The 19,904-nt window shown below is 40.0% G+C and overlaps 1 protein-coding gene across 1 annotated transcript in view; it reads right to left on the bottom strand.

Moving 5' to 3' along the window:
- Nucleotides 1-19,904, bottom strand: part of ANKRD17 (ankyrin repeat domain 17) — a 95,778-nt gene that overhangs the window by 8,581 nt on the left and 67,293 nt on the right. Inside the window, exons 16-29 of the mRNA XM_067297493.1 lie at nt 17,468-17,616; nt 16,015-16,126; nt 15,704-15,849; nt 12,990-13,132; nt 12,064-12,277; nt 10,857-11,032; nt 9,841-10,003; nt 8,723-8,818; nt 7,302-7,418; nt 6,314-6,485; nt 5,005-5,452; nt 3,842-3,997; nt 3,457-3,606; nt 1,221-2,869 (exon numbers count right to left, since the gene is read on the bottom strand). Of these exons, the coding sequence (XP_067153594.1) occupies nt 1,221-2,869; nt 3,457-3,606; nt 3,842-3,997; nt 5,005-5,452; nt 6,314-6,485; nt 7,302-7,418; nt 8,723-8,818; nt 9,841-10,003; nt 10,857-11,032; nt 12,064-12,277; nt 12,990-13,132; nt 15,704-15,849; nt 16,015-16,126; nt 17,468-17,616 (3,891 nt within the window). The remainder of the gene's footprint in view (nt 1-1,220; nt 2,870-3,456; nt 3,607-3,841; nt 3,998-5,004; nt 5,453-6,313; nt 6,486-7,301; nt 7,419-8,722; nt 8,819-9,840; nt 10,004-10,856; nt 11,033-12,063; nt 12,278-12,989; nt 13,133-15,703; nt 15,850-16,014; nt 16,127-17,467; nt 17,617-19,904) is intronic.

Below are 19,904 nucleotides of genomic sequence, written 5' to 3'. Positions count from 1 at the left end.
TCACATCCTCAATGAAGAAAAGGAAAAATGACATCTAAGATTTTAAGATACAGAAGAAATTAAGGAAGCCTGTTACCATTCAAATACTGTGGCTTTTGCACTTGCATCTTCCTCGAATTCATACAGCTAATGACAGAAAACTAAAATTAGTAGGTGCAGTCAGAAAAAATCTGTACACCAGCGACAGGCAGAAGAGTAGAAAAAGCAGAGCATCTGCCTTCACTGTATCATCCTTTATGAAGATGCAAGGTCTTTTTTCTCAAGTTCTTCAGGGTCTAGGGAGCTACTTTCCTACGAACTAACATAATAGTTACTGACTCTACAGACAGCTCCAACTTGATCTATTCATATCTGTAGCCTTCAGAAAGAATTGAGCTAACAACATGACTCTGGTTAGAGTGCTACTGTTATTCATAAACTGCTCAATTTATTCAAATGATACGGTGTATGGGTGCGCAAAAACTACAAATGCATAGGAAGCACAGTCAATTAGACAAATTTCACAGATGGCTCCTCAAGAGCTACTCAACACGTGATATTCACAAAATATGAAAAAAATAGCTGTTATATTTGTCTTGATTCATACACAAAGCTAGACGAACAACTCATGGTTCTTATTAAAAGGGTCTAGATTGTCGGAACTGTACTTTCTGCGAGCTTCTAAAAATCGTGCTGCAAAATTCAGCACGTCAGTGAAATTGGACTTTTTGATCAAACTGAATACTAAAGAGAACATGCAGCTCTTTCTTTAAGGCCATGTTAAAATCTGGATTTTTGCAACATCCTAACACTTTGAAGAAGCTGCAAATTTTTCTGTAGTCTAAGCACAAGCAGCAAGTTATCACAAAGTGAAATGCTTAGAGATGGTAGTAGGGAAAGCAGGAAGAAACAACAGTAAAGTGTTTTACTGTCTGAGCTATCACGGAAGAGTAGAGTGAGATGTCAAAAAAAGCCTCTGGTGGACTGTCAAGTACATCAGCTGCCAAATAGTTATTAGTTTTTACAGATGACCCTTGAAGAGAGGAGAACTGAACTATGCTTACAGATGCAAGAACAATGATTAAATTTATTAGAGCCCCATTTCACTGCAGAGCAGAAGTGGATTTACTATTAGCAACTACAAAAGCAGAGGCAGAAAGTACTGAAAGTTCAAAATGCAAAGATGCAGCAGTCATTAGTTAAAAACATTATTAAGATACGAACACAAAACATACACTTACCTGAGGGACTTGGAGCTGGCCTCTGTAATGGCGGCCTAAAACCTGGGGCTTTGGAAGTATCAGACTGATGTAAAGGATCTGAGTTTGGCAAAAATGAAGACTTTCCTGATAGAATAGATTCTGGTGTCGTCTGAGGTGAAACAACAGAACCACCCCAGAAGGCATGAGCAGACGTAGGACTGTTTTCAAACAACGTACTAAAGGGCCCAAATGGTAAAGTAGCACTGAAATTGGTACCCATAGACTTGTTTGCTGGATGGGCTGAATTTTGAGAAGCACTTTGTGTACTTAAGGTAGAAGGAAGCTGCACTGAAGAAGGAACACTGTGGGGCCTTTTGATGTGATTAACATTGAGGACTGCAACAGAAGAATTTTGCACAGGAGCTGGATTCTTATGAACGCTACCAGTTCCATGGACAGGCGGTCTGATGGCAGGGGTTTCCATCTTAGCCGCAGGCTGAGAAGACCCCACTGATGTCTGAGACATGGGATAGGTCATCGGGGCATTTGCTGGACCTGCCACAGGGGCAGATGAGCTCGTTGCTGCTAAATTTGGAGGCACGACCATTCGAGGATCTGGTGCAGGAACCTGAGGTTGCTGAAGAGGAGGTCTTGCCTCTTGCAGAGGAGCTCCTGGAGACTGCTGATGAGCAGGGTGCACGGAGGAGCTCCCAGAACCAGCACTGGGCTGCCTACTGCTGGCCGAGCTGCTCGTTTCCACTACTGGCGGACTACCCACTTCCTGATCAGACGAAGGTGCACCTTTATTCGGAGAGGTTGCTGCACAGTCTGAAGGACTGTTTCTAGAAGCGCCTACTGGCTGTGCAGGAGGAGAAGGAGATGATGGGGAAGATGCAGGGTAGTGTTCTTTGGCAGTAGGAATTGGATACGTGGCATTCGTAGGTGCTGTGCTGGTGTTACTCGCTGTGGTCGTCACCGTGGTTGTTGTGGCATTTGATGTCTTCACAACTGTGACAAAAAGCTGCCTTCTGACTGAAGGTGAACTTGGGCTGCCATTTGTAGCAGAACCAGGCACAGTAGAAGCCACTGAACTTGTTGTAGCTGTTGGACTAGTTGTCAAAGAACTTGCTGAATTCACCTGAGAACCGCTGCTGTTCTGACTGTTATGGCGAGGCACCATGTGAGGTTTAGGTGAGTTAGTAGCTCTTGCAGGGCTCAAAGGCCTAACAGGAAATGGACCCCATGTGGACTGAGCTGGTGGGAAAGTACCTCCAAAGTGGGTCATGGGCAACCGAGGCGGACGGATTTGCTGGAAAGTCTGAGCAGCGAGTAAAGCATGTGCAAACTGTGGAGGAGGATATGCTAATGGAAGAGAAACTTGGAAGCCAGGCCGCACATTATTCACTGGATTCTTAATGGTTTTGTGAGTGGATGCTGAAGAAATTGCAGGCACAGTGAGTGCGGAGGCAGTTTGAGATGTTGACGAAGCAGCTACAGTGGTCACTTTGATTCCCATGAGAGAACTGTTAGCAGCTGTAGTCGTGGCAGGTGTTGACGACCCTATTTTGGAGTTTGCAGCAGAACTTTTCAAGCGGTTCTTTGGAATAAGTTCATCAATTTCCTTATCTGGATCTTTAATCAGCGCATTGATCAACTGTGTGGCCTGTCTTGTTGATTCAGTGCCACCCCTATAGAATAAAAGGATGTGAAAAGGCAAAAGTACAAAGTGTTTACTCATCAGGTTATAGAGAAGTACTTCAACCACATCGTTGAGCCTGTCTTCTGTCATGCTAACACCGACACAAAAATGACCTCCTATCAGAAGGCTGAGCTTGGCATTTCCTTGATGACAACCGCTGCTTAAGAAGCTGAAGATGAGTATTCTAACCCAGAAAAAAAGCTGCCTAGTCTAAAAAAAATTTAGTTCCCTAAATGTCTGCATGTTTAGGTATTTAGATATGTCTAAATAAGTCTAAGCATATAGATGACTGCATTTACGTCTTCAGTAGAAAAAGTTTCCCCATCTTGTCTTAGAAGTCTCCTTTTGTATAATATGATGGTACAAAGCAGCAGTTCTTCTCAGCATCCCCACCCCCTTTGCCCCCCTGCCCTAAAGTGGCTGTTTATTCTTAAGGGTCAACCACAAGCCTATACATTTCTCTGCACAGAACCATGTTCTAGAATTAATTCTAAATAAAAGCAAAAAAAACCACCCCATCACACACACCCATCCCACACTCACAAGAGCAAGCACATCAAGCAGCAGCCTGCTTACCTTATTGTTATTATTCGATCTCCAGTTTTGTCCTTCTGTTTGTCGATATCTATGTGCGCTCCTGTGCACTCACGTATAGCATTGATGTTACAGCCTCCTCTGCCAATGACTCTGGAAATGACAGTTGATGGAACAGAAACCTTCTTGGACCTAAGCACAATAGAAAAAAAAATTAACTAGGAAACACTTAAATAACATTAAGCAATGGGCAGATTAGGCAAAAGAAAATTTTAAAGACAACCTACACAATAGCAAGTTTGTGAAATTCATCACATCCACTAGGGAAGAAGTACATTCGCTAACTGCAAGAACAACTACACTCAAGTTACAACAGTCTGAGACACGATACATAGAGAGGGGGGAATTGGGAGAATATTCTTCTTACCTTCTTACAACCTCCTTCCATCCTTCTTCCCTTTTCTGACCACGTTTAGGGCTAGCAATGGTCAGCTTTCCGTTTGGAGAAGAAAGGGGAGAAGGACCAGGTTTTGTGCAGGTAGACAAGGAATTACTTGTCACTTCACTGATAACTTCAGACAACCTTTAGAAGAAATTAAATGCTGTCAATACACAGTCATGAAAATAAACAAAAGGAAGATTTGCACTTGGCCTGTTCTTTCCCCCTCCCAACTCTGTTTTCTCTTTCAGTGCAATGAACACTCCAAAATGAGAACTGACAAGCCACGTTAACAATAACATTCAGTGAAAGAAGGTAAGCATCATCCCACCTAGAAATATCCAAAAGGCTCACCTGATGTTTGCAAAGCCTGAATATGGTATCAGCACACCACCCAGTACAGAAGAGCAACATTGTTCATGAAGGCTTGAATGATACTGGCATTTGAGGAGCTGGCATTGCCAAAGGAAAAATTGCTCCTGCTCAACACAGCTGTCATCACAACAATACCGCACAGGGAACGTGGAGTTAGCTCAGTGTTAGATGTTGTGTCCTTACAGTACCCATACAGGGAGGGAAACAGTACGTCATGTCCCAGAATAAGTGCTGCCCACCAACAGTTAAGAAGGTTGACTGCATCTAAGTTGTACCTCCAAACTGGTTTGGGTTCTAGACACAGCACAGAGACCGAACAGCTCCATTACCTACATTAGTACAATCCTAACTCTTCCAAAGGGAAGGGAGTACTTATAGACTGCCTCCAGGTTAAACCTTTTAAATTGAAACAGTGAGTAGTCTTAGGCAAGACCAACAAAAGGGAAGAAATAAAAAGCCAAAGTAACCACAGTATAGCTGACTTGAAAAGCAGGAATGCATTATATTAAGAGGCTGCTTGAATTAAGATGTTTACACCTCAAAATATGCCACGACCCCCTAATTTCATCTATCTGACTCCTGCTTCTGAGTCTATTGAGTTCAAGTTCATACTGCAACAACGTTCATGCTCCTCACACAACAAACAGCAGCAAGCACGCAGGGTTTCGTCCATTCCTAACAACTGATTTAATCATGTATGTCCATGGAGACAGGGGTGCAGCCTTCAAATGTAGGGCAAACACCTTGAATAGGCATACACAGTCAAAGAAACTTACTTTATGGATGATTTGGCAGTAACTGCTTTCCTCTCATCCTTCGGACAAGTGACAAGAACTGACGGTTGTTTTTTGTTGCTTTGTGTGTTAGTAACGGCTGTGGAAGAATGATTGTCACTTTTGTGGCTGCTGTTGCTATTGCTGCTTTCATCGCTACAGCTGGAAATCCTCATATTATCACTGTCACCACTTTCACTAGTACTGCTGCTCTTAGATTCACCATTCACTTTTTCTGGCTGGCCATAGGAAATGGGGAGTTGATCATCAAATATAATTTGAACATTATCAGGGGCGACTTTGTTTTTCCTGTTTTTTCTTTTGGAGCTTGTTGTGGTGATGGTATTATTCCTTTTTCCATGGGAACCTGCTAAAGTTGTCCAAGTTGCGGATATACCTATGGTAGTTGTAGTGGTAGCACTAGGAGGCTCCATTGGGACCTCTGGATCATCTGATGGAAGAGTTAAAAAATCAGCATTAATTTATCTGGCTTAAGAAAGTCTGTGTGGTTTTGTTTTCCAAGTGACATCTCTGTCATACTGAAGAATTCATTATTAACTTCAAAAAATGCTGAGTCTCAAAAGACCCGAAGAAACAAACAGAACCACTAACCACACGGACTTTTGTAAAACTATTATGCGTGGTACCATGTAGTCTCTCTTCCCTTGCTTATGATAATAGTTATCTAAAAGTTCATTCTTATCTTGCAACAAACACAGCAGGATTTTAACAAAGGCATGGAAAGGCAGACCCAAGTATTTAGGGGACATAAACAAGTATATGAAACAACAGATCAAAATGCTTTACCACATGTGTTCCCTTTCTTTTAGCATATGAGAATGAGGGAACACTCCATGAAAACCCATTTCTCCATACACCACATGAGATGAAACTCACTACCCTAAATGAGCCAGGTTTCAGCTCTTTGAGCAAGAAGAGATGGATATTTATTTGGAATCCAATGTTGCAATTTTTTCAACAGGTCATTACTATAATTTTGATATCAGGCAAAAAATTAATTGCCTAAGGTTTAAGTATTGGGACCTTGAAGAGAAAGAACATGCCAAAACCCTCCCTGCGATTAGTTAATCTGTAATTGCCACTGCCAAGCCGCTGGTAACAGCGCCTCACCACAGCAGGATGCCACAGATAAACCATCATGCTGATCTAGGGATTTAATAGAAAAGGTAGACAAAAGGAAAACTCAGTGGGTCATATGAAAGGCTGTTTAATTTTGACAAGAAGAGTCATTTCTAATACTGGGAGTAAATACTAATACTGTCTTACAAGTAACACAGAACTGTAAAATCACCTTCAGGTTTTAGCTTCTCCTTCTCCTGAGCAGCTTGGAGTTCAAAATTCTCTTTATTTTTTGCTTCAATTTCTTCTAGTTTTCGTCTTTGTTCTTCTTTTTTCTTCCTCCTCTTCTCCTTTCTTTTTTCTCTTTTGGCAGCCAAAGCCAATCTTCTGCTTTCTTCCCTTAGCTACAAGTCAAGCACATTGAACAGTATTCGATGATGTATCATACGTTTCAAAAACATGAATGCTTCATCACAGCATCCTTGCCCATTTCCTAGGAAGCTGAACTTGAATTTTGACTTTTTTTTTTTTTTTAAAAAGCAAAACAGAAGGGAAATATTCTCTCCTGTACTTGGTTTTTAGGTAGTTACTCTTCCAAATGCTGACATTAACAAGACATTAGTGTAAAAACAAAAGCCACCAGACAAAAGAAGCCAGAGAGTTTTCCTACATGTTTTTTCAGGATTCCTCAAGTAACCATGTATGCAGCAGTACTGTCCACACAACACTCACCTCCCTTTCCAAGAACGGAACACAAAACTCTCCAGCTAATTTGGATACAAAATGTGTCATCTGACACTACATTTTACTTGGATTTTTCTATTAGATTTCTAATACATTCCTATGGTTTCTAGTAACATTACTGGCACACATTTTCATATTTAAGACCTACAAAACGCAGGTTTTAGATCCAAAATCCATACCAATGTGATTGGAAAAATCCCCATGTATGATTTACTTGGCAAAAAATTCTGCTAAAAATCCTTTTTCAGGTACAATATTACACAGAGAAAGCATTTCATTATATAGAAGTTGCTTGATCCAATTGCTCAGGAAGTAAATAACAAAAATTACTTGGGCAGCTAGACATTAAGTTTTTACACGCAAATTACAATTATGTATGTATTCTTACGTACTTTCACAGATCTTATGATCTTGAAGGAATGTAAAATTACAACTTTACAAAAAAAAAATCATAATTCCAAACTCTTTCAACTTGCCTTCTCCAAGTCCAGTTCCTCTAAAAGAATGCTTGCGTTTTTGTTTGCTTCAGCAGCCTGTCTATCTTTGGCTTGAACAATTGATTCCATACATAGGTGGCACTTCTTCAGCATCTCCTAAAATGATAAGGTACGTGAGATTTGACTTTTTTAGACCGAGGATTCACATTATGCGTGTTCAAATGTACACACTCAAGCTTATACCTGCAATTTACAGACTGCTCAACAGCTTGTACAGAAGGTTTTAAGGGAGAAAAATGAACATGTTCATATTCAAATAGTACTAGCATTCACGTTAATACTAACTTAGTCCCATAGTCGATAAGCTATGAAAACAGCATTTACTGGTTTTTAAATCCTAAGCAGTAAGGTTACCACAAAACAAGTATTTTAATCTTATGAAATGACAATTTTGTAGTAATATGGTGCCATCAGGAGAAGGAATAAGTTCTCCGTCGATTCTTGAGTAAGGCATTAATATCTTAAACACAACTACCATGCTATTTGCACAACCATTCTCTGTAACTTCAACTTCCTTCCAGTAAGCTCCTCTTCATGCCCAACCTTACAAACTGATATTCCACAGTCATAGGTAATAAAGACTAATCAAGAATGAATCTGTGACTGCATGGCAGTAAATACATTTAAACATATAGCATGCCCTGCATCATGCAATCAGACAGCAGTCATTGCAATGGGCAACAGAAGACATACTGTGCTAAACATGGGGGTTACTTCAGCCTCAAAAGGCACATCACAACCCAAACCCCAGAAAAAAAGACAACTCCATCTTCTGCAGCGCAGAAGATCAGCAAAAAGACAGAATCACTAAGACCACATTTCTCCACTCATTGCTCTTACCACTTCCTTTTACTGCTCAATAGATTTTGCCCCTGTTCATCTTGACCAAAATGAACTGTACACAACCAAACTCTCACAGAGAAGAACAGCAGTTTATCTAATATCCTGTAACTAATTACTTTACTGTTAGGTATTTTCTTAAATCTTACTTGTACAAAGTTTCATAGAAGATTCTGAATCTTCATACATGAACTCACACACACTCTTGGCAGAAGATCATTCAGTTACCCCTGCCCTGCTGCAAAAGTGGTCATAAATTCAGTACAAACATGCTCAGTAGGAAGCGATGTAGCCTACTCCAGAAAAGTAACTAGGAGACCACTTCAAAATAAGCACATGTAATGGACAGCACTACCTGACTACCGTTTTCACAGAACTAAGGTCTACAGAGCTACAGTGGTCACATTCTCCTGTTTTCTGCCTTTTTTCTGGTAACTCCCAAGGCGACCATCACTTGCCTGAGGCCCAGGGTGCCAGCAAGCAAAAGACCGCCTCTGTGCTGCAGCCGAGTCACAGTATCATCCCTTCAGAAATGTTATCTTACTTATCATCTCACTTACCTTATCAGTAATTGTTGCTATGTATCTCATACATTCCGAGTCTGATGGAAACTGGTTTACTTCTTTCACTAGGTAGCGCACCACTTTTACATGACCCTGAAAATGAAATGTCACAGAGGTCATTTCATATCAGGCTAATTGCCTCTGCTTTCTAAGCAACTCTTCAGTTCAAGCACTCCTTGCGTAATATTTCAGCTCCTTCACATAATGCTTTCAACACTTAAAACATTTTTTTAAACCATCTTTAACACCTCTTAAGCAGTGGCATGTTTTCTTGCTTTTATGAAGTAAGAAAACACAAGCAATTCTAGTTACTATTGTCAAGACTGCACACTGACAGTGAGAGAAATCAGAATTCTACTTCTCAGTTACGTGGTCTAACTAGGAAACATATCTTCCACTCAGCTCATGTTTTTCTTCTACCTGTGTCTCTTAGTCTAACTTCAGTTTATGGCAAAATGAAACTGGTTTAGATTTCATTTCATAGGATCAACAGTGAGAACTGCAGTACTGACTTCCTAAAAAGTTTCCATGACAGATTAAGGAAATGAAACTTCCCATGATAATTACAATTCAAGCAGCCCTTGTTCCAGTCACACTTTTATGTACTTCTTCCTTACTTGTCCTTTTTGTTGGTTTTCAAATGCCAGGCTCTGGCAACTTCGAGCTGTAAGTTCCTACAGTCATTTCAAATTTTTAGGTACAGTAGCACTTTAAAAGAACAATATGTCAAGAGTCAAACCTGCCTAAAAAATTTGGGGGGGGGGGGGGGGGCAGCAGAAGTGCTCATCCCCTCTTGCACAAGACTCCAATCCAACACATTTCCAGTTCTGTCGCCAATTCCCCCTCCCCACACACACCACAGTTCTCTCCTCACAGCGCAACAGGCCCATGAGAAGCAGACTCTAAGAACACCTATAAAGCAAGCTTCTCCCAGAATTTAACACAGTAATTACACAGGCGACACACATACCTATTTTTGAAGATTCCATGCCCAGTATTAAAATTAATTTGCAGATTTTGAAAGATTTAGTTTCTCTCAACTATGTTCTATTTATTATAACCGTGCAGTTATGATCAAGACAATATTAAGACCAAAGCTGAAGCTGACATTGTACCTTTCGAAAGGCTGCCATAAGAGGAGTTATCTTCCTGTTATCAGCAGCATCCACATCTGCTCCAGCTTGAACTAGTAGCTGGACAACATCTAAATGTCCTCCATTTGCTGCAAGCCACAGTGGAGTATTCCCCTTCTTGTTACGCACATCAATGTGAGCTCCTCTACAAAAACAAACATATTTGATCAAAACTCTGGACCATGTTTTAGTAACAGGTGTCAAGTGGACTGGCAAAAGTCCATCCAATACCTAAGAAAAATTGGCTTATTCAATATTCATTTTACGTGAAACACATGCATAGAGCACTTCAGTTTCTGAAACAGCATTTTTGGGCTTTTTCTGATCTGTCAAGAGCCTATGCTCAGCCTATGATCATTCAGATTTAAATCACAGCGTCAGCTAGCTCTGAAGCTTCAGTAATTACTTCATTAATTCCTGTCCATCAGTACACTGTATCCTCAGCAAGTTACTTGCAACAATTTGTGAAGCTTTGAGTGCAAGCCAACAGCCAGTGCTGTTACTTGTCATCAGACTGCATACCCAAAAGCTGCTTAGGAAGCTTTTCTGCACGGAATGTAGATTGTGATCAAGTTTTTAAAAAATGACATCATGAGGGTGTAAGTTTTAAGCACATCTTCTGTTAGCCTGTTTAAGGACTTGACACTTCCCTCTAACATATACTGACATGTCCATTTACCATAAATGTGAACTTAATAAGAAATTGCTCATTTCCAACACACACAATTCAGTGAGCTCGGAAAACCTCAATTAGCCAAACCTGGGCAAAAGGAAGCACTTAAACACCAAACAATTTTGTTTGATCACTCTCAATGAATAAAAATATATAATTAGCAAGGTTAACAAATCCAGAAGACCTGAGTTCATTTTAGCCAATCCTAGTATGGGATAAAAACAATACCCCTCTCACCCAAGTGCATATTGGGAAATACAGATTTGTGAAAAGAACTCTATATTCAAGATCTTTGTCTTCAAGCAGCATTGCTTCAGATATGTACCTGCTAATAAGAAGCTCACAGAATTTGTAGTGCCCTTTGTCTGCTGCAATGGTTAAAGCTGTATCTCTTGAGGAAGGTACTGGAGGAGCATTTACATCTGCACCTTTGTCCAGCAGAACTCTGCCCACTTCTGCATATCCACCAGAAGCTGCTTCCATTAATGGTGTGAGGCCAGTCTAAGACAAGCAAGCGGGAAAAATAAACAATTAGCATTTTATTACCTAAAAAGCCAGAACTAATTTCTACTTCCAGGAGCAAATTTCAAGTTCTGGCTTATGCCCTCCAATTGTTACCTGGCCAGTTTCCTAATAGCTTAAACAACATTTTGAAAGAGAATATCAACTTCAGCTGCCTAGAAAAGAGCCTTCACTGAGCTGCACTTTGGAGGTAGAACATACTGTTAGGGGAAAGCCCCAGTCCTCTGCTGTTGTGCAGTGCTAAGGGTGAATCAAAGCCCTTTGCTGTCACAGTTTCTCATTGAGAGATGCTGCATAACGATGCCCAGAAAGCACCTGGTAGGTCAAGGGGACACAAGACTTCAGCAAGGAAGAGACCTACCAGCTATCAGCACTTTTAAGATCCTTTGGAGTTCACCCGCTGTCAGAAACTAAAAATGGTGGAAAAGGATAAAGACAACCACCTCTGTCGCAGGTCACTTCACTTCTTTGGTATTCTGGCCAGCTTTAAGAGAACAGCCTTTCCTCCGATTTTAAGAGCTGGGGTCAGCTGATACAAAGCCCCTGGAACACACATCCTATTGCAATTCCATATTACCTCTGTGGCTGTAGCAGCCAGGCAGACTGAAGAGATGAGTCCAAGGGCACAGGCTTGGCTGAAATTCAGACTCTACTTTCTGAATACATGAAAGCCTTGTATTTTTATTAAGTTAACAGATCAATGCTGTTATGCTCATAACCATCTGAAGATTAAATAAGGCTTCAGAAACAAAAACATCTGGTCTGAAGAACTGTATAACCACATGAATATACCAGCCTTCAAATACAGCCACAGTTTTTCTTTAAAATATACAGTCTTTCTCTAGATGGCTTCAGAAATATGCCTTTGATCCACAACAGACTTCAACTTCACTTGTTCATTTAACTTCCAAAGGAAACGCATAGAACAGAAGAAAGTTTTAAGCTGACCACACAAGTCATGCCTTACAAGCATCTCTTTTAGGTGCCTTTTTCAACTCTTTACTCCTTACCTTAGCTCTATGCTCCACATTAGCTTTCCTGTCAAGGAGCAAGCTAACCACTTCAGTTCTCCCTTGGAAACAAGCTAGAGTCAGTGCTGTATTCCTATTGGTCTCTATCTGGGCATTTATATCAGAGCCCATGTCCAATAATAGCTTGACAGCAGCAGTGTGCCCATTCATGGCTGCCAGCATTAAGGGAGAAATGCCCAATTTGCTACCAGTTCTGGAAAAGAAAAAAATTGTTTAATCATAATCATATTTATAAAGTTAATTAAACAACACTTGTAAAGGCAGAGTATCCAAAACACAAAAGCAGTTCAACAAATTATTACTGAAACGTCAAACAGTACGTTACCTAAGACAAATAATTCTGCTTACAGTTATTACACATGCTTCCTTTTAATTGTGGTAGATTTGAAGGCATCCCTTACAAGGAGATAATTTCTGCTTAGACTTTTTCACTTGTGCTGTGTGTACATTAGCTTGTTCTCCCCTCCCAATAGATGGGTAAGGTATTACAACCACCCCAACACAAACGCACACTCTTTGAAAAAGCTTTCATTAAGCTATACAGGGAAAAAACAGAGGGGGCACAAAACTAACACTTTCTTCCTCTAACCCAGAACTGATTTCAACTACCAGGCCAACCAGGGCAAGACAAAGGATTTCCATCTTTGACCAAAGGCGACAGACAGTAGGACGAAGGAAAAAAGTTAGGGAAGTTACAGAAATACACTGAGGGAGATGGAAGTTAGTGCTGCTGTTCATTTCCACCCGGAGGGAAAAAACCTCCTAGAAGTAAGACCACACATCGCTTGTGATCCTGTAACAACAGCAAGCTTTTGTTCCACTTAGTCACCAAGGAAGCCTTTTAAAAAGGGTCAAAACCCAGAAGACTACGAAAACATGAGAGAAGGGGTGAAAAGGGAACTTGCCTGGAATTGATTTCTGCTCCAGCATTTAGCAGAATCTTGATAATGTTCACATATCCACCAGAAGCAGCAAGACTTAAAGGTGTGTAATCAGAAACGTTCCTGTGCTCTTTGTTTGCCCCTCGAGCTAGCAGCAACTCCACCACCTGCAGTGTTTTAAAAAAATAACATTTGCTTTCCTTCCAAACTTGCAGATCTGTCCAGAGTAAACATTTGTGAAGTCTAAATATACCCTTGACATCTTCCAACAGAAACAGAGCCATTTTACTTGGTTGCTTCACCATACTCTCACACTTCCACAAATCCACAAGGTTGCAACTACGTTCCCAAAACTGATGACACTAGCTTTCATGTAAGTCATGACTATTCATTAGCATACTTATACGGTTCATATCAAATTATACACGATAGCCAGCAAACTGAGAAGAATTTATGATTATTTCAGCCATTAAGACTGCCAAAAATACAGACTCAGTTTGAATTCAGTATAAAAAGTACTCTTGTTTTTTGTCCTCTCCCATTTTGGTGCTCAATTCTTTATCAAGTTAAAAACTCATCTTCAAACCAAGGTGTTGGAGCAAACCAAGGACACAGCTGCATGCTTTTATGTTATGTTTGCTATTTATACCATTGGATCAGACCGCACATAGAAGTGATACATGCCCCTGTTGCCTCTACGCCAAACACACAAGCCAGCAGAGAATTTCATATTTGCACCACTGGTGGTTTTATTTGTACAGTAAGAAAACAAAACAAAATACCTAGTGTTTCTTTGAGTAAGCCTTCCTTACCAATTAATTCACAACCCAAATATTTCACAGCTTCCCATATTCTACATGAAGTTCACATTCTGAAGTTTGGCAGAACACTTGATAGGAAACTAAACTTTCTGGGCACAAAATCCAAAATGAACTCTAAGGCAAAAATCCAACAGTGTCATCCCTGATGCAATAATATTTCATTTGCCTCATTCACATTTTGAAGTTTAAGGCATGTCTAGAGTGGCCGCAGACAGCTGAAGCCAAGGGCTTTTCAGTTAGAATATTTTGCCTTGAGATCACAGGACAGACATTGCCCCATGTTCTCCACACCTGCATCACATACTATTTGGAAAAAGAAATTCTCCTGGCTGCCCCAAAGCCCACTATGACACAGCTGCTAGATTGCGCAAAGAAACACTGTTTGAGATGTGCAGATCAATCAACTCTGAAAGAATGAGCATAGCTTCACCTTTACTGTATGAGGTTGCGAGCCACGGAAGTAGGAGCTGCTATGACAGACTCACTGAAAAGCAGGTCTTCTCCTTTCACACGAAAGCTTATCATTGTCATTTGCAACTAAAACTGATATCTGGTGCCCTCTGAATGGCACTAAGAAACAGGCCAAGAGAGCTACAAGTTCTTAGGAAAATTTTGTCCAGTGAAATCATCTGTCATCTTTTGAAAGCCAGTCTCACTTAAGACAACCTGCACAAGTGGGAGAGCTGTCTCCCTTCATTTATTTCTAGCTGGCCATGGACAGAGGAAGACAGTCCTACACCTGATTTCATAGCTTATGCTCCAAGTGTGGCCTTTGCAACCTGATTCATAAAAGCATTAGCAGAAATATATGGTTAGATTTGTATGAACCATTAGAAAAAAACATGGATTCTGTAATCAGGTCACAGAAAACAATATTTCACGTAACACTCAAAGACATCCCTTACAGTTACTTCTGGTCAATCACTCAAAAAAACCCTTTGTGTTTTAAGTCAGGGACACTGGAGTGATTTACAATACTTGGATACCCTTTGGCCTACACACAATAAACGAGAAAACCCTCTTGGCTCCACTAAGGAGCTGATCCATGTCTCAACTCCAGCTTGCCCTGAGTATGAACACCATGCTACCATATTCTTATGTCTACAGTTTCACAGACACTTCAAGAGAGTTTGTTGTAAGCATAAAATAAATTTGGGGTTAGCTGAAAATTTTATAGTGGAGAAACACAGGATGTCTGTATAAAGCAGTGGCCTAGCCATGAAGTGTCTCACACCACTGCTTCATACAGAGTAATTTATTTCTAAAGCTGTAACATCCAGTCCAACATCGCTTCACGTAACATCGAAGCAGGAACAAGACAACCACAGTAACACGTCAGTACTTGTTTCAAGTCCCTCTTCTCCCGTTCAGCAGAATAGAGTACAAGCGATCCTAGATACCAAAAGCCTCACTTACCTCCCAGATGTGCCCTGCCTTCCCTCCCCAAACCCCTAACTAGACAACAGTCCAAATTTCTTGCATTTCAAAGAACATCCAGATACATTTGTACATTGCTGTGATTGCTATTTTGTCCCTAATGTTCAGAGTTTGAATGTAACCTTCTTTTAATGAAATGACACTGCAACAAGAACGGTCATTGCATTCACTTTCAGATTTGTATCAAACTAAGCTGGTAAAACATCCCAAAACTGGCCACTAATGATTACAGTCATGAGGTCTGTTGTGCAGCTTTGGCCCAGCTTACGGAAACCGGAAAAAAAATGATTTATATTAGGCATTCTGCAATATACAACTTCGAAAATGTTTTTCTAAGTTATACCTCTGCATTCTTTTTAAAAACCACCATCTTGAGAGAGCATGGTTAATATTAGTCTAATTTTTCCTGCAAGACTGTTTTGGTATACTGACACAATATATAATCTACAATCTGTTCTAAAGAGTTAAGTTCTACTTCACCTCTTGCCTCCCTCCTGAACAAGCCAAAGACAAAGGAGTGTCCTTGGTTCTCTCCGACTGGGCTTCAATATCAGCTCCATTGTCCAATAAGATTTCAACAACGCCCACATGGCCTGCTGTAGCAGCCAAAATAAGTGGAGTAAATCCTGGAATGAGAAAGGATGTTTGAATAGTCTACATTTGCAACTTCAGTTTAAGTGATAAAAATTAAACCACCAAAAAGATATCTAAAAATCTGACCTAACGATTTTATTCATTGAGCTACACTCAAAGTCCAGAGTGGGTCTATGTCAGCATACTGGGTGACCTACCTTTCTTGTCCCTGTGTTCAATATTAGCTCCTCTCTCCAGCAGTGTTTGTACTAGTTCTTCGTGGCCACCAGCACAAGCAAGTGTCAATGCTGTGTCATGATTACTCTCAGTCTGAAAGAAACAGATACCACATACAAAACAAGAGAATTATTTCCTTCATAACATACAGTCCCTGCTCATATTGTGCAACAGCCTACATACAACTGCATCTGTGACCAAAAAAGCTTCCATAAGCTTAGGACATGTCTACTGATCACCACAGAGTCTTCTTATGAACTTGAACACAAAACAGGATTCTACTTCTCTAGTGAGTTTGATAGAGACTTAAGAAGCAACAAACACTTTATTCCTGCCAGGGCCCAGTTAAATGACCACCAGCTTATCTGAAAGATTTGGGAGGACTACTGTCATGATTAGTTATAGCATAGTGACTGAATAAAACAACAACTTCCTTGAAAAAAACAAAAAAACAAAAAAACCCCAAGATATCCAACACACTGGTTTCTGATAACTGGTCCCTCTCAGGACAAAAAAGAAAAAACAAACAAAAAAACAAAACAAAAATTTCTTGACCAATGTAGAAAAAACTTAGAAGTATCAGAGAGAAGTAAGTTTTCATATTGCTTTACTTTATTATGACCCAGGGCAGCTGATCTACATTGGTGTCTACCAGCTCACAACCAAACCCATTAGGCTATGGAAGGAGTTCCTGTACACGGTTACAGCAGAAACCAAGCAAATGCCAAGAGCAGCAGAACTAACCAAGGCTGGTTTCCCAGAGATTTCTCTCCCTTTCTCTGCAACAGTTCTTCCCTCTTCTCCATCCTGCCTGCAATATCTCAGCCAGACAAAAACAGGTGTATTATGTATAGTCTAGAACTAAACATGTGCATACATTAGTGTATGCATGCATTTTTCAATGGCCAGCTAGCTACAGATCAACATTACCTAGCCATTTTTAAAAATTACTTTCAATAGAGATATGCTTTTCCCTTAGTGGAGAGGAGAGCTTGCATTATTTCCTCTTGTTAAGAAACTTGTATAAATGATTAGTTTCGATACTTCCATATTTTTGTCATGCTTGGTTGTCATTAGCCAACAAGTTGAACAGGCAATCTCTTCAACCTCATTACTGTCTTAGGAAACCAGGCCCAGAAATATTTAAGTTGTGTCAGTAAACAACTTAGCTGTTTCCTGTAATCACACAGACAGAAAAATTAAAAACTAAAGTGTTCAGTCATTCAAAGACCTTCTTCTCTTTTGTTTAGCTACAGCACAGAGGAAGGTGGGCTGCAACTCTATGGGGAGTTGCACAGGCTTTCTAAAGTCACCAAATAAGTCTCTAGAACCAAACACATTGGAAACAGAACTGTTTATTATCAATCAGTTATTCATGATGCAGAAGCAAAATACCTTCACTCATCTGTGCTGTGGTGATGATTTCAGGCTTACCTGTGCATCAATATCTATAGCAGGGTAGATTGGTAGCATGGCTGAAGGAGAAATGATAGGACTTGGAGCTGGCGTCTGAGGTTGGGAGACAGAAGTTGCAATGCTGTGGGTAGGAGTGTTTGACATTGCAGATGCTCTTCCACTCACTGCTGTTGAACAGAATAGCTACACTTAGTAAAAGCACAATTTTTACTTCCAATTTTTAACATTACAGTAAATGGCAACTGAGAGTGACAGAACTCCCTAAATATGTCATTTTACACAAATACGTATTTTCACACGCTTAACCCTATTTTTTGAACCTTTAACTCTTTGAGCTTAACAACTGTGAGCAGTTAAATATCATTAGGTCAAAGAAATACATAAGTATTAAACTGGCTAATTTTCTAAAAAGCCACCACAAAAAAATTTTTTATTTTTAAACAAAATCTTTCCTACAAGACATCAGTCATTATTTGGACTCAAGGTTCAATACTTTTCGAAGCAGGACCGCAGCACAAGTAGAATCAATGGATATCTATGCCCTTTTTTAATAAACAGCTTCAAGAGTCTCATATCAGAGCCTGTCCAACCTCCCCCTCTAAAACATGACACCAAAAGCAGCAGTGATGGGGGTCAGGATGATCACAGCACGATTTGTTAAAACCAGAGAAGTAGAAGCTTCGCATCAGCCATTTTGCAGAGACTTTGGTGAAGGATGTTAGGATAAGCCAAAAGGTAATACCATTGTACAGGTGGTGACAACGTCTCAACATGACACAGGTTAGCACCCTGACTGCAGCACTTGCCTGAAACACATTTGATACGCAGAATGTCTACAAGTACAAAGCAAATTTGATACTAACACAGATTTGGAAAAATAAATTCCACAGTTTTTTCCTCCCACCCCTTCTCCCGCCAAGGAATTTCATGATGTTCTTCCTGCTTTTTCTCCAATATTTATGCAGATATTTATCAGGTGTGATCAGCAGAGGAAAGAGTGAAGTACTGTACATTTCTCCTGTTAAATTCACAAAAGCACATTTAGTTACAAAAAAAAAAAAAGTTTCCACACTGTCAGTGTTCATCCAGTACACGACAGAGTAACTCTATGGAACATCAAAATAATGCCCCTCTCTCCCCAACTTTTGAAGTCTGTTTATTTTTCAAATGGGTTTAATACTCAGCCATGTCCCAAACTACCAGCCCCGGATATTTAACACCTATATTTAGTTAGAAGTGGTAACTTTCTCACCAGATGCCACAAAACTTTCATTGTAACACACCACCAACCCATACAGTCCCTCCCTCAACAAAGCAGCTATATTTTTATTCTGTTACTAATTTCATTTCTGGACTTCCTATGACAAATCCCATCAAGGAAACTAGTAAGTGCCAACTGACTATGCCTAACCTTACACCTAAAAATCAAGAGATTTCTGCCAATACCAGATCCATCCTTTCTCTGTCATTTATAGCAAAGTTTGCTTTAAGGGCCACTCTCATCTTACAAGATAATCATCCTAGGTATGAACTAAAAGAAATATAGAGAAGCTGAACCAAGGTAGCCTGACATCAGGTCAACAAAAACTACGGTTTAAGGGAGTTATGTATAGAAGAGAACTAAGCAAAGATTATAACCAAAATACGTTCAGAGGGGCATCTAATTCTAATTGGTCTGGCTCCTTATTCTTATTGTAAAGAAATAAAACCAAAAAAACAACATTGAAATTGGTTTCATACAGGACAAAAGGAAATTTTCACTTTCAACTCTTGCTCCCCTCTTGACCCATATTGCCATAACAAGCAGTTCGTGAAGACGAGCAAAGCAAATACTTGAACTGATTCTTTTCCTAGAAGTTCAAGGAAAGTTTAAGCAGCTTAAAAGAATAATGAAACTATAAAGGATAGTTTTTCTTGACTGTTTTATCTGGTCCAAAGGAACTAGACAATGATAGTACAACTGACTAGAAACTAACCTTGTGAGTCTGAACTCCATGCTGTAAAAGCATGATCACCAAATAATGCATTCACAAAAGCTACCTAGGCCACACATAGCACATGGGTTTTCAACAGTTGCTGAGGGTTCAATACAGGGCTAAGGAGAACAGAGGATGTTACAGGAGGCACTGCTACTGGTGGGGGTGGGGAGGTGGAAATCAAGCTATTTGAGAAGGCTTTTAGGTCTCAATTCAGCTTAACTTATTTTCTAAAATATTGGCATTGCAACAAGGAAATAAGTTGTGTTTTAAAGCAAACACCCCTCTTCCCACAAGAAAACAACCTTCATTTTACAACCCATGTATGAATGGCTTTACGCATGCTAACCGAGGAGACCACAAACACACATCTTGACTTACAACTCTCACATTAAATCTATATCAAGTGTTCTTCGAAAATAATTTATGGGCAAATAGAGAGTTCATATCATTACAGTACATTTCACTGAGAAACTCAA

Source organism: Apteryx mantelli, chromosome 5 (genome assembly GCF_036417845.1).
Source record: "Apteryx mantelli isolate bAptMan1 chromosome 5, bAptMan1.hap1, whole genome shotgun sequence".
Lineage (NCBI taxonomy): Eukaryota > Metazoa > Chordata > Aves > Apterygiformes > Apterygidae > Apteryx > Apteryx mantelli.
Note: the sequence above shows the minus strand (reverse complement) of the source record. Positions and strands in the feature narration are given on the sequence as shown.